The 13666-nt window shown below is 38.8% G+C and overlaps 1 protein-coding gene across 4 annotated transcripts in view; it reads right to left on the bottom strand.

The window, feature by feature from the left end:
• Nucleotides 1–13666, bottom strand: part of Utrn (utrophin) — a 495948-nt gene that overhangs the window by 234766 nt on the left and 247516 nt on the right. For all 4 annotated transcript variants that reach the window (XM_036169031.1, XM_036169034.1, XM_036169032.1 and 1 more), the window contains one exon: nucleotides 5491–5680. In XM_036169031.1, coding sequence (XP_036024924.1) covers nucleotides 5491–5680 — 190 coding nt within the window. The remainder of the gene's footprint in view (nucleotides 1–5490; nucleotides 5681–13666) is intronic.

Genomic DNA, 13666 nt, shown 5'->3' with positions numbered 1-13666 from the left:
AAAAAAAACTGAATTATAGAATGTAAATAAATTGTATAATATTTGACTCACAGTAAGGAGATTTTCTATAAAAATATGAAGTTACAAGTTGAGCATGTTTCACCTGAAATGCTTGGGACCAGGAGTGTCTGGGGCATTAGGGTGTTTTGTATTATGGAATAAACTATTTGCATAAACACAATGAGAAGAATTCCAGAGGTAGGATCCTAACCTACACACAACAGTCAATTGTGTTTCACACATACCTTATGCAGTAACTCTGTGGATTATTTCTATAACATTATTAATGATTCTGTGCATGGAACAAAATGTCATGGTGTGGAATTCTTCCGAGGGGGGAGGGCATCATGTTAGCATTCAACAACTTAGGGATTTTCAAGTGTCTTGGTTTCAGATTATTTTATTAGGGATACTACACTTGCATAATTCCTGTCCCAGGGCCAACAGGTGAAACAGGTGTTTGCCCAACAAGCACATTGTTGGGAACAGGGGAAGAGTTGGACCATCTGGGAGGCCTTCTACTAGACAGAAGAGGAAAACCAGGCTAGCAGCAAGCACAGGACAGGATGATACAAAGATTCTAAACCACAAAGTCTTTCGGAGCAAACCCAGCCCATTCTCGCACACTCTCCATAAAAGCCACAGGGATGCAGGTGTTTATCCAGAAGTGTCTCTATTTGAACTGATACTACTAAAATTCAAAGCTTCAATTAAAAATGTAATTAAATAATGATTATCTTAGACTGTGGCTATGAAAATTAAGATGAACGTGCCAATTAATAAATTGGTTTTTAAACCAACAACTGTGTCTCCTTAAAAAAAACAAATAGCCAAATTCGGCACCTTCCCCTAGATGCTACTCAAACATCTCATTGTGGTTAATCAAAAGAACTTGCCATCCCTTCACACTCCAAACAAGTTTGTACTCTTGCCCTGACACCTTCTTCTACATTCCCAATCTCAAATTGGACCACCACAAACAATCTTGTCTTCACTCCCTCCCAACCAAGGCTTAGACTCACTACAGTGCTATATTTCTGGTTACTGTCACTTTGGGCATGCACAGCTACCTGAGTATCTTAGCAGGCTCCTTGTTTCTGTCATGGAGTACGAATCTGTTCCTAACAATGCCATCAGCTAGCTTCCTGTAAGTCAAGACTTTTATCACTTCACTTTCCCTTTTACATTTAATTCCCTTTATGACATCTCCCCTCACCAGCAGATTAAACATAAAATATGTAGCCAGGTACACAGGGCCCTCCATGTACTGGTCAGCTCTCAAGGAGCTTCTCTTTCCTTCAAGTCCTCAAGATTAAGTTTTCTCTTGCTAAAACAAAACAAAACAAAACAAAACAAAACAAAAAAAAAAAAAAAAAAAAAAACAAAAAACCTTTATCGAGGAGAAAAATCCAAAACATAAATATAAGACTCCAAATGATCACTTGTCCTTAACAGAAATGGCATGCTGAAAATCATAGGCCCAGAAAGTCTTCCTCTGCTATTATGTTCCCAAGCCCTTCTTTATTAAAATATATCTAGGATCATCTTTAAACTGAACATGGTTTATATATTGTATCTCCATGGAATACCTCTGTGGCTTAACATCTGGTTGGCACAAGACATGAATCAAATATAAACAGTGAACATGTTATCTCAGGATAGATAGATGGATAGATAGACAGACAGACAGATAGATCATAGATCATTAGATAGATAGATCATAAATAGATAGATGACAGGATAGATCCATCCATCCCCTGATCATGTAACACAAATACGCTAAAGTCACCACCAGAACTTTCACAGAAATCTCAAGTGGCTCACCACTACCAGTAGCTCAACACCAGCAAATTTACTTCATAATTTCAGGACTTCTCTGGTTTCTTCAAACACCTTTCCATTTCTGAACAAGTTTCCATTTGAAATCACTCACACAAATAAGAATAATATACAAGCCCATGGGAAAAGTAAAATTCCTTTATCTCAGAAATGCTCAAACGTACTGTCTCTAACAAACATGCACCTGTAAGGTACCAAAAAAACGAAGTCATGCATTTTTTTTTTTTTAAAGTAAAACACAGAGGGAGAGCTGAGCATCCAGTATAGGAGCAAAAGTGAAAACCATGTAAATTACCATAAGGTGAGACATCTGCAAATAAATGCACATTTATCTTCAGATACACAGGCATCTGACTCAGCTGTTAGCAAAGGCCCTCCTTCACATGAGCCCAAACAGACTATTTTAGCAACATTAAATTATTTTTGAGAAGCAATTACCGTATACGTTATCTTCTCATATTTTAGCCAGCAGCTTCTCAGCTTGTCACCATTTGCCATAAGACAAGGACTCTTCAGCTTAGTTATTTTTATTTAAAAGATTCCTAGCATTTCTATTTAAATTTATTTCTCCCATAGCTTGAATATTCATTAAATATTGAGAGGAGCTGGAGCTATGGTAAGAATACATCCTAAGAGAAAATGTGTGAGAAAACATCATTAGACTCGGCAACGGGTCTGTGTTCTGCTGGTGGCAGTCATTAGCAGGGTTCATTTGGAGCCTTCTTTCCTCACTGTAACTTGATGCTTACTGGAGTGCATCGTCTAAATAGCACTGAAATGAACACCATTACATAAATTAAATATCTGTGAACATGTGTAGCTCAAACTTATAGTTGCCTAAACCATAAAGTAGGCAACAAAGTCCACCATTTACCCACGCTGAATGCTGGCTATAGACTCCTAAAATCCAGATGACCTCAAACTATCTTAGCAATTCACATTAATGGTCACATTCTGAGAAACCAGAGGGTGAGACAAAAGAGCACATTTAACTTGGATGCTTTCACAGTCACACTGTCACCTGTAGCATGAATCTTAAGTGTTCTTATTAATGAAACTCAAACCCGAGGCCAGTTATTGGGGTGAATGCTGGAAGATCAGAGAAACAGAACAAGCCACAGCTATCTCACCTTACTAGTTCCTCAGGTGATCCTGTTTCCTCAAGCTGGAAGCTACTGAGTCCTCATCCAGAATGGATCTCAGCTGAACTGTGCTGCTCCAAAACCTAAATGCTTATCCAGCCAAAATGCTTAACCAAATGCTTAACTAACTACATGCTTTACTCCTTAGTTCCTGGTCCTCACACCTTATATACCTTTCTCTTTCTGACCCCACTCCCTGGGATTAAAGGTTGGGTTGCTGGGATTAAAGGCATGGGTCACCATGCTTAGCTGTTTCTAAAGTGGCCTTGAACACAGAGATCCAACTAGCTCTGCCTCCCAAGTGCTGGGATTAAAGGCGTGCCCCACCACTGCCCAACTTCTGTTATGGCTTACTCTTCCCATTTTCTAGCCATCATTTTTGGCTTTGTTCTAGTGGCTGTCTGTTCTCTGACCCCAGATATGTTTATTTTGGGGAACACAATATTTTGGGGAACACAATAGCCACCACAGTCACCCAGTGACAGAAGTTGTATGCAATGAATAAGCAACCAGCAAACAGACGATTTTCTTGCTACTTGCTTTTCCTTTCCTTTTAAACTTTGTGTTGGAGGGGGGAACCTTTGTGTGCATGTGTCTATGTGGCTGTACTTGGCCATCCATGAACATGTGGAATAACATCAAATGTCTTCCTCAATCACTCTCCATTTTTTGAAACATGACCTCTCACTCAAGCTGGAGTCCATGGTTTGTGGTAGACCTGGTGGCTACTGAGCCTCTGGGATCACCTATCTCCACCCTTTTACCCACACAGCTTGGGCTAGAGACACACCACAAGACCATCAGACTACCACCACACTAGGCTCTTTACATGAATAAAGGAATCCAAACTCAAGTCTTCATGCCTCTGTGGCAAATGCATTGCCTACAAAGCCACTCTTCACAGCCTCTCTGACTCTTCTTCATCTCACTATGAAACAGTGACAGTCTTCACACATAGGAGCGAGTTATCTATAAGCCCATTCTAAACAGGTTTGCTTTAAAAGAGGATTTTCAAACTCATTTTGTGTGATTTTTGTTTTTTTAATTTGTATGGGGTGGGGCAGTACAGCTACAGCACTCATATTTTAACACGTTGAATGACAATTATTCCTAACTTAGAAAGTATTTTATTCTTTTCTCATATATTACATTCCAACTGCAGTTCCCCCTCCTTCCACTCCTCCCAGTCCCCCTGCCACCTCCTCTTATCCCAGGGATATCAACAGAACACGGCATAACAAGTTACAATAAGACTAGGCACATACGCTCATATCAAGGATGGATGAGGCAACCCAGTAGGGGGGAAAAGCTTCCAAGAGCAGACAAAAGAGTCAGAGACAACCCCACATCCACTGTTAGGAGTCCCACAGGAACTCCAACTTTAAGAATAATGGTTCCAAGAAAGTCTCTGGACTTTTAATCCAGACCCACATAGTTGATGACATTTTACAATAGAGTCTTTTGGATGTTTCAAGAGAAAAATATCCCCAAGAATGGTTTCAACTGTAGACATCAGAGTCAAGCATACTTGCTCAGGATCTACTCCCAGAACACTGTGTGAACAACAAGAATAGCATCCCCATCATCAGAGAACTGTGTGACCAACCAGGGTAGGTAAAAAGAGGCATCAAGTGGCAGTAGAATGCATGCTCACTGGAATATCAGGAAACAGGAGCTCATGTGATGAATTCATGTGTTCGCAAACAACTCACAGCATAGAGAAGGAAGAAGATGTATAGCTGGGGCACACAGGAGACGTCCCCACTGAAGTAACTTGTGAATTGAGTTACAGTTGAGAAGTTTTATCTATGATTGATCAGAAAAGGAAAATCCACATACCCAAAATAAGAGACGACAACTCAAGAGCACAGAAGTGCCGGTACTCGGAATTGGAAGAGAAATTTTGGCATGCTTCATAAAATATCACCCAAATTTGTTTTAAAGAAAAGTGTTAATATTATCACATTTCTTAGAATGAGATTTGAACCTCAGACTATGTATGTAATCACAGTTATAAAGAATATATATATATATATATATATATATATATATTGCCTTTGAGCCTAAGAGCTTTGGCTCTAAATGAGTCACAGAGAAATTTCTATAACAAGTATTTATAATAATTGTATTATAAATAAAACATATATATTTATAGTAAGTATTATAATAATAATATAATAATTCTCCATTCATATGAAGGGGAAATACCCTTATAATTTGATATTCAATAATACTAATGGTACAAGGGCTTAAAATGACAGAAAACCAAGCAACCTTGAGTACCTGTAAATGCACAATCAATACTTACATAAAATAAGGTGGATCTTTACCCTAATATTAAGTATAAAAGTATTCTGTAGATCATATCTAAGAGGCCAGTTATTCACTGGACAGCATGTATTCCATAACCGAATGAATGGACAACCTCACCTTGAAACAGTAATCAATGTACAGGTGGCCACACAGGGTTCAGTAGGAGACTGTTGCCCATGGCTCCCCACACACTTACCAGCATCTGCTGTCTGAGCTGCCTGGCCAGGACGCTGTCCTGAAGAGCATTCTCCCGCTGAGAGGCATCCGCCAGCACATTCACTGTGGTTTCTGCTTCCTGAAGCCACTTGACCAAGTTCTCCAAGTCTTTACGAGAAGTCTGCATTGTCCGCAGTTCGGCCTCCAAGGCACTCTGTCTATCAGTGATGCTGAAAGAAACAACGTGGCAGACACAGTTCTGTGACTTACACAGTGACTTACAAGGTACATCATGAGTACCTAAGACAAAATTAACAGCTAGCCTCAGAGGAACTGCCACCCTTTAAGCCATCAAATGTAACTGTGTGATTTCTTCATCTGTTGGTCTAAAGTAAACGTTAAGGAAATTGTAAGTGATTTATGAGACACCAACACAGAGACATAGAAATATTAACAAAACCATAGCCATACCACCAAATAATTGTGCCTGTGTTTTACATATCATATTTGTACATTAACAGACTTATTTGTATATCATAGATTTATGCCAAAATCCATGGGTTGCCATAAAAGGGATGTCAATCAAAAAGCAATATCAGTACATATTTATATATCACCAAATGAATGGGAAGGAGCAAAATCAAAAAAATTTTAAGATTTAAAAACAAATAATGTAAGGGCTAATGTGTGAAGCTCAATGATAAAGCAATTGACTAATATTCACAAGACCCTACACCCAATCCCCAACACTACAAAGAAAATAATAACTTTTGGCACTTGCTAGTAATCCAAGTAAATACAAGTTGATTTAATAATATTTGTTTTAACATCTTTAATACCATAACAATGTTTAGTGATATTAATTTAATATTTAACAATATTTAGAAGACACTGGACAAATAAGCTTCTATGAATGTTTCATTAGTTCTACATCAAAACTAGAGTACTGGAAGTTATTTGAATTGGAAAAGATATATATCTGCGTAGTAGACATTTAACATTATATACCTCAAAGCTTCCTAGTGAGACATACACAAATCATTTTTAAAATGGGTACTGGGCTGGAAAGATGGATGGATCAGTGATTAGGAGTGCCTAATGTACAATCATGAGGATGGGAGTTTGGGTCCCAGCAAGTAACAAGTCCACAAATGCCTGGACCTCCAGCTCCAAGGGATACAGCACAATTCCTATTCTGGCCTCTACGCAGGCAGGCAGACAGATGACAGACAGACAGACAGACAGACAGAAAGACAGACAGACAGACACACACACACACACACACACACACACACACAAACAAAAACTTAAAATAAATCTTAATTTTTAAAAATTGGGCACCAACAACTTTAGTCCTATTTATTTAGACCCAAGAAAATTGGAACTGCATGTCCATACAAAGTCTCAAACACCAATGTTTAGAACATTATTATTCATAATACAGAAACAATACCATGGCTCACCATATGAAAGAAGAACTAATCAATGGAATATTATATGGTAATACATGAAAAATTACTCAATTGTAGAATTTTTAAAAGTCCCAATAAATAGTCTACCATTCATGTACCACAAAAACATTATGCTAAGAGAAGGAAGCCACATACTCAATGACATGTACTGTGAGTTCCCACTTGTGGGAAACCTCTAAAGCAGATAAACTCAAAGAGAGTGAAAGCAAATGACTTCCCCCCCCGCCCCCAGGACCACAAACAACCCAAACAGGAACTGGAGAGTAAAATGTGGTCTGTGCAAGTAATGGAATATGACTCAGACACCGAGACAAACTATGTTCAATGACATGGGCAAGCTCTCACATTCACTCTGCTAAGTGAAAGAAGCCAGATTAAAAAAAAAAAAAAAAACCTCCAGTAAATCCAATCATGTGACTCTGAGATGATATAATCATACCAGCATTCACTCTCTAAAATTCCTCTAGTCACATTTGTCTAGAAAATAAATCCAAATTACCCTACTTGTAATTTTCTTGGGAAAAGAAATTTCTTTTCCCAATTTTATCCTCTACTTTTCTTTTGTATTCTCTTCACATCCATGGAATATGTTTCAGTTCCTTCTAGAATATTATTGATGGTATGACCATGTAAAAATTTTATATCCACATTACAGTGTGCTTCCCACCATCTCCATTAACAAAATCACACACCTGTCTTTTAAAGTTTAGAGACTGTGTCTTCTTGACTATTCCTTCTTAATTACATTTCCTCACTGTGGGCTTATGAAAGGTCAGTGAGCCACTTTATATAAAAGATAACCATGTGTGTTCTAGAAAGGTCCTTAGATTCTGATCTAGTCTCACACTACACTTTTACAATATACAGAGATTTCTTATCTGCCCACTTACTCTACAAACTATAGGCAGAAATAGTTTTCCATAGTTCCACATTCCTCAGAGTCCTTACTGCAGAATTATGATATTTATAAACTGCCAATCCAGCCATAATATGCCTTTGAGATTTGTTTGCAAACACCATTTTCCCTAAAGACTGCCAAGACTTCACATATCATGAAGGAGGAAAATTCTAGAACCAAAGAAATAAGACTCCCAACACCAGGAAATACGAGGTGCTCTTTGATGATGAGAAAGGGGATCAGAGAGAAGAGAGTACATGGCTATTCTGACTGCTCTGTAACCCTATATTAACTGAACAAAATTTACAAAGGGTTTACTCAAACGAAATAACTAAAATAATAATAATAATAATAATAATGAAAAACAAACTGTGAGATCCAAGAAAGAAATTACACATTGAGAGAAGAAGAGACATACTCAGTATGATGGGTGCAAGCAGGCTGAGAAAGCATGGCTGCTGGAGAGAAACCTTCAAGATAAAAATATTAGAAGTGACATATTGCTTAACATGGTAAACTTTGTAGAAAATTATCCTGATGGGCTACTGAAAAGATGTGCGAAGAATTAGCAAGAGGAACCAAATAATTATGCATTCAAAAACAAGGCAAAAACTAACTTCAGATAAAACAAAAGAAATAATGGTTCAGTGAAAGACTCTGCCTCAAGGGAATAAGATAGAACAGTATGGGAAGACTTCTGATGATCTCCTCTGGCCTCCACATGAATGTACATGGGCACACACACACAGGCATATACCACACATACACATAAACAATAAACTTTTTAATTGTAAAAAAGAATATTGAAATTTAAATTGTTTGCAGAAGTCTAAATGATCTCTATGTTATTACAATGAATTATAGTAGGGATATATGAATATATGTATATAACTCAGTAATAGAGTGCTTGCCTACTGCATCTGCATGCACAGTCCTCATTCCTAGAGCCACACAGACAAAAACAAGTTATCACAGTTCATATATGTCACTTTGTACTCTGATTTCTCAGGTTAATATAATTTGCATAAAGTTTCTAGTAGAATGCAGTTCAGTTAGTCTCTCCTAGTTAATTAAATTTTATATTTCTAAATTAGATCCAATGCTAGTGTGGTATACTGGATATTATAAAAATCACTTATCCATTTTCAAGGAACTATAGGTGATTTATTACAAGAAAAATAAGATTAAAATTAGAGGCTCAGGACTATATACATACAATTAACCAGGCAAGCTAATAAATTACCTTTAATACCCCTTGTAGGTTACCCTTAGAAGAAAAGGGCCTAATTTTGCCTCCTCCTCTGTCACTCACTGGGGATGTAGCTTACAGCGAATCATTTAAAACCTTTGATTTATTTGTGCCATTCTTAAGATGAAGAGCTTGGACTAGATGAGCGAGAGAGCCACAGCATACACCCCAGGGATCCTTTCCAAACTGTGCAACCCATTACTACAATGATAGAAGTTGATTCCGGGGTTCCTCCATTGTCGCCCCATGCTAGCTCCAAATTCCACTTCATTAGAGTCTCTATCTGTACAGGAAATGTCACTTGTGGTACCATGAGCAAAGTGTGGGGCAGCAAAGAGGCTTGAAGGCATCAACCCTATGGCCCCCAGGGTACCTATGTGTATGTGCACAGATGCACAAGTGTGCGTAGAAGCTAAAGGACAAACTCTGAGGTCATTCCTGAAATGTCTTTTTTTTTTTTCTTGACACAGTCTCTCACAGGGCTAGAACTTCCCATCACTGGCTGGCGACTGAGCCCCAGGGATCCACCTATCTCTGCCTCCCGGCCCTGGGATTACAAGTACACACTAGCATGTCTGGCTATTTTTACTTTTTTCAAACATTAGGTTCTGGGGAATCAAGCTCAGGTCTTCATCCCAACTCTTATGAGTCTCAGGTAAGACCAGAGAGAGGTAGAAGGACATCTACCTGAGAAACCGATGCGTGGGTATAGAGGAAGGAGTAGACTATGACTGGAATATAGGTTTTAACTTTAACTTTAGGAAATTTCTGTTTAAAAGACAAAGGCAGGGACTTTTTTAAAATCTAAACCTTTAAACCTATAAAACCAAAAAAAAAAAAATAGACTGAAAACATGTAAGATATATAACATTTGAAATCTACAAAGAGGGACTTTAGCTAAAGTATTTTTATGCTTCAAACAAAAGAAATAACTGGCTATAGGACACAAAGAAAATAGAAATAGCTTCACCTAGAAGCTGTAAGGACATCTATGGGTGACAGATTTGTGATCATTTATATAAAAAGGAACTAACATTTTCTAAAATATGAACTCTTAGCTTTCACATGATATCTGTAATAAAACTCGCCTGCTAGTCTATAAAATAAGCCGATAGCCGTTTTGTAACATAAAATATGGCCACCCACATAGCAGGCTTTTGAAAATGTCATTTTAAAGATGTTAGGCAATATTTGGTATTTTAAGCTGTAAAATGTAATATACTGTTCAATGAAGGGTGTGTATTGCTTATAATTGGTCAAAGAGAATGGTCTTACAAATACAGGTCTGTTTTACAAAATGCAAAGGGAGGTTTAAGAAAGCCACAGTTGTATGTGGCTAATTTTGATGTTTTAAAAGGTGACCTCTACAGTGGTGTAAGATTTCAATGTATTTATCTCTCTCTGAGTAGAAAGTGGAGGCAATCGTCTGAGTGGCAGATAGAAAACTTAGAGTGATTTCTTCAGATTTTTACTCCCTCGATAACAAAATTAACATTTTCCTGAAATACATACTAACACACACTGTGCGGGTGGGGGGAAGCACTCAAGTGAACAGTGAGTATTGCTGAAATACCCATGCTTTTCTGGTGAGCAGTCCTTGCTATATAGAGACTGGGTCTTTACCAAGACATTTAAAATATCATTCCATGGGATTTGAAGAGGCTGTGTGCGAAGACACTAATACTAGACCATTTAAAAGGCTGAAGAGCCCCTGCCTCCAACTCATCATGCACAGTTACATATGACACACCAGAGCAGCTACTTCCCCCTGGGGCTGCTACTGCCACCAACCCCAAAAGAGACCAACCACCCAGACATTTCCATGAGAAGATGCATCTCTCCATGTCTTCTTTATTTACTTCCTTGCTTATTTAAAACTAGATCACTTCTCACATTTGTCTTCATTAATCGACCAATATTATACTTCCAAATCTTTCCCAACATGCCCCAGTCTACCTTCCAAAGGCATCTTCCATCAAACCCTGGAGCTCATACTGTACAACCAACCAGCTCCCCTGTACCTCGGTCTCCTCAGGTCAAGCCCTCATCGGGCCTTCACTGAAACTGGAACTCTTGGGCCCCAAATTACCATGCCTTCAATTCCTCCCAATTCCTGTCCAATCAGGCTGCCTCTCCTCACAGCACACTTCTCTAAACTTGTTTCTACAAATTGTTTGCACTTTCTCACCTCCATAGTGGTTTTTTTCCCCAAACCCGCAGTGTCTCCCAGTTTGGTGATCAATATCTGTTATAAAATTCAATCTTTTATTATTCCCACTGTATCAAGCCACATAGCTAACCCACCAAAGCAGTATCCAAAACACAGGTGGAGCCTACAGTATCAATGGCTGGATTCCCAACAGCCAACAATGTCCCCATTTCTAACCTAGACCTAGTAATCACTTCCGTTCTGCTCCTCCCAATTATTCATTCACCCCAGGGAACTAGTCTCAAAATGAAACCTACAGAGAATAAATTTTCATCAATACAAACAGTGCCAGCCCCATATTCACCACTCCAATAGCTTCCTGTTACACTCATGACATTGAAACACCTGAGCTTTACAAAATGCATATCTAGCCTCTGTCCCCTCTCCCCTCACATCCCAGGCCCAATGACTTTTACAGCTGCTGTTTATTCTGGAACTTTCTTTGGCTTTCCTTAACCCCCAGAAGTAGCTTAAGTATCGCCTCTGATGTTTGCTTTCTTATGTTTACCAACTCTTCCTAAGTCCCATTCTAACACCGTACCGCTGACTTATTTTACAATTCCCAAACAACCCCCTATAATTATGGATTTTTCCCCCTCAACTTCTCCCATACTACATGGTTTACCTTACAGAATGTAAGCTTTCTGGACGCAGGTACAAGTATAGTTAAGATTGATCCTTCCGGACTCTCATGGAGCCTGGCCGGCTAGAGGCTAATAAACAGTTCTTTAATTAAGTGATTAATAAAAGAATTTTTTAAAATGAAGGAAAAGACAAGACTGTGCCCATTAGCTCTCCAGTGTATTTGATACAGAACTGAGAAAAATGTCTGCCCGTAGGAGCTGATACAAACTGAACATAGAGGCATTCCCAGCATGTACCACAAACAGTGCTCATAAAGGCATTGTTTTTTTCAAAGGGCAGAAAAAACAATACACGGAATATTAAATGACAGAACAGACAAATACAGAAAAGTATAATTTTCATACTGTCAATGCTAGTGACAAAAACAAACAAACAAAAAAACCAGACTGAAAGCTAACGGTGGCTACCAGGGAAAGAAGTTACCTTCCAAGAGGATAAAACAAGTTGGCTGACCCAAATCTCTGAATCCCATACTGGTAAACAACCGAGAAGGAAAAAACTACCTGCACCTCAGCGTAGCAGCTGCTCATTTTATGAGCTCGGGGGTCAAGCCTGACCAAGGTCAGGCATGAGTGGTAACCCCGTACGATATCGTTCATTGACCACTCTTGAAAGGTATTGACCAAAGTTAAGAATGATCCAGGCTTAGACCCAGGCCCATCCTTTTTACTTAGTTTACAGAGGCGATAAGCAAGCACTAACTGAGAAAGAGAAATGAAATCAAAGCTTTGAGATTACACAGCAAAACACACTGGGAAAGCGATCATGGTCCAGAATCTAACAAATTCAATGTTTCTTTTTGTTTGTTTGTTTGTTTTGGTTTTTTGAGACAGGGTTTCTCTGTGTAGTTTTTGGTGCCAGCTCTGTAGACCAGGCTGGCCTTGAACTCACAGACATCCGCCTGACTCTGCCTCTTGAGTACTGGGATTAAAGGCATGCGCCACCAACACCCAGCATATTATTTCCAAGTCTCAGATGTTTCAAGCTGCCTCAAACTCCCTGTGTAAAGGAGAATTTCCTTAAACTCCTGATCTCCCTATCTCTTGAGTGCTAAGATTACAGGCGATGATTGTCATACCCAATTTATGCAACACTTGGGAATCAAACCCAGGGTTTTATATACAGTAGAAAAACCCTCTGCCAGCTGAGCTATATCCCCAGCCCACAGACTCAGTCTTCAGAGTTCACAAAATTTCTATCAGTCCTTGTAAACTACATCCAGTCCACAAGTTCTAATGAAAAAGGCAGCATCATCTGAAAAGAAGAAAATAAAGCTATTCCGCTCATCAATTTGAACTCTATGCATGGCTCCCCATCAAACAGCAGTCTTTAAAGTTTTCAACCCTTTTCTTCCCAGGATTGTTGGATTTGTGCTTTAGCACAAAGCACTTGAATGCAACATAAATTAAGCAAGTATGATGATTTCACTAACCAAGATAATTGGATTTTTAGAGAAGTTTCATCGACTAATAAAGACTGAGTGTATCACTAATGCATTCATTAAAGCAGATAATCCAACACTTTATCATGAGGATCAGCAGAAACAGTTCAGAAAGACAGACAAGCAGCTACAGACTCCACTTTGTGCACATCAGCCATGCAAAGCTCTGCAAAGGGTGATCACCAACGAAGAAGACACAGCAGCATGATGATAATCTAGGCAACCTTTTCTGGAGCCGAGACCAAGCAACGAGAATGTTTAGATGTGACTTCTGATCTCACAGTAGTCCTACACATCAGACA

This window comes from Onychomys torridus, chromosome 19 (assembly GCF_903995425.1).
Source record: "Onychomys torridus chromosome 19, mOncTor1.1, whole genome shotgun sequence".
Taxonomy (NCBI): domain Eukaryota; kingdom Metazoa; phylum Chordata; class Mammalia; order Rodentia; family Cricetidae; genus Onychomys; species Onychomys torridus.
The sequence above is the reverse complement of the archived record's forward strand: the minus strand, read 5'-3'. Positions and strand labels throughout refer to the sequence as shown.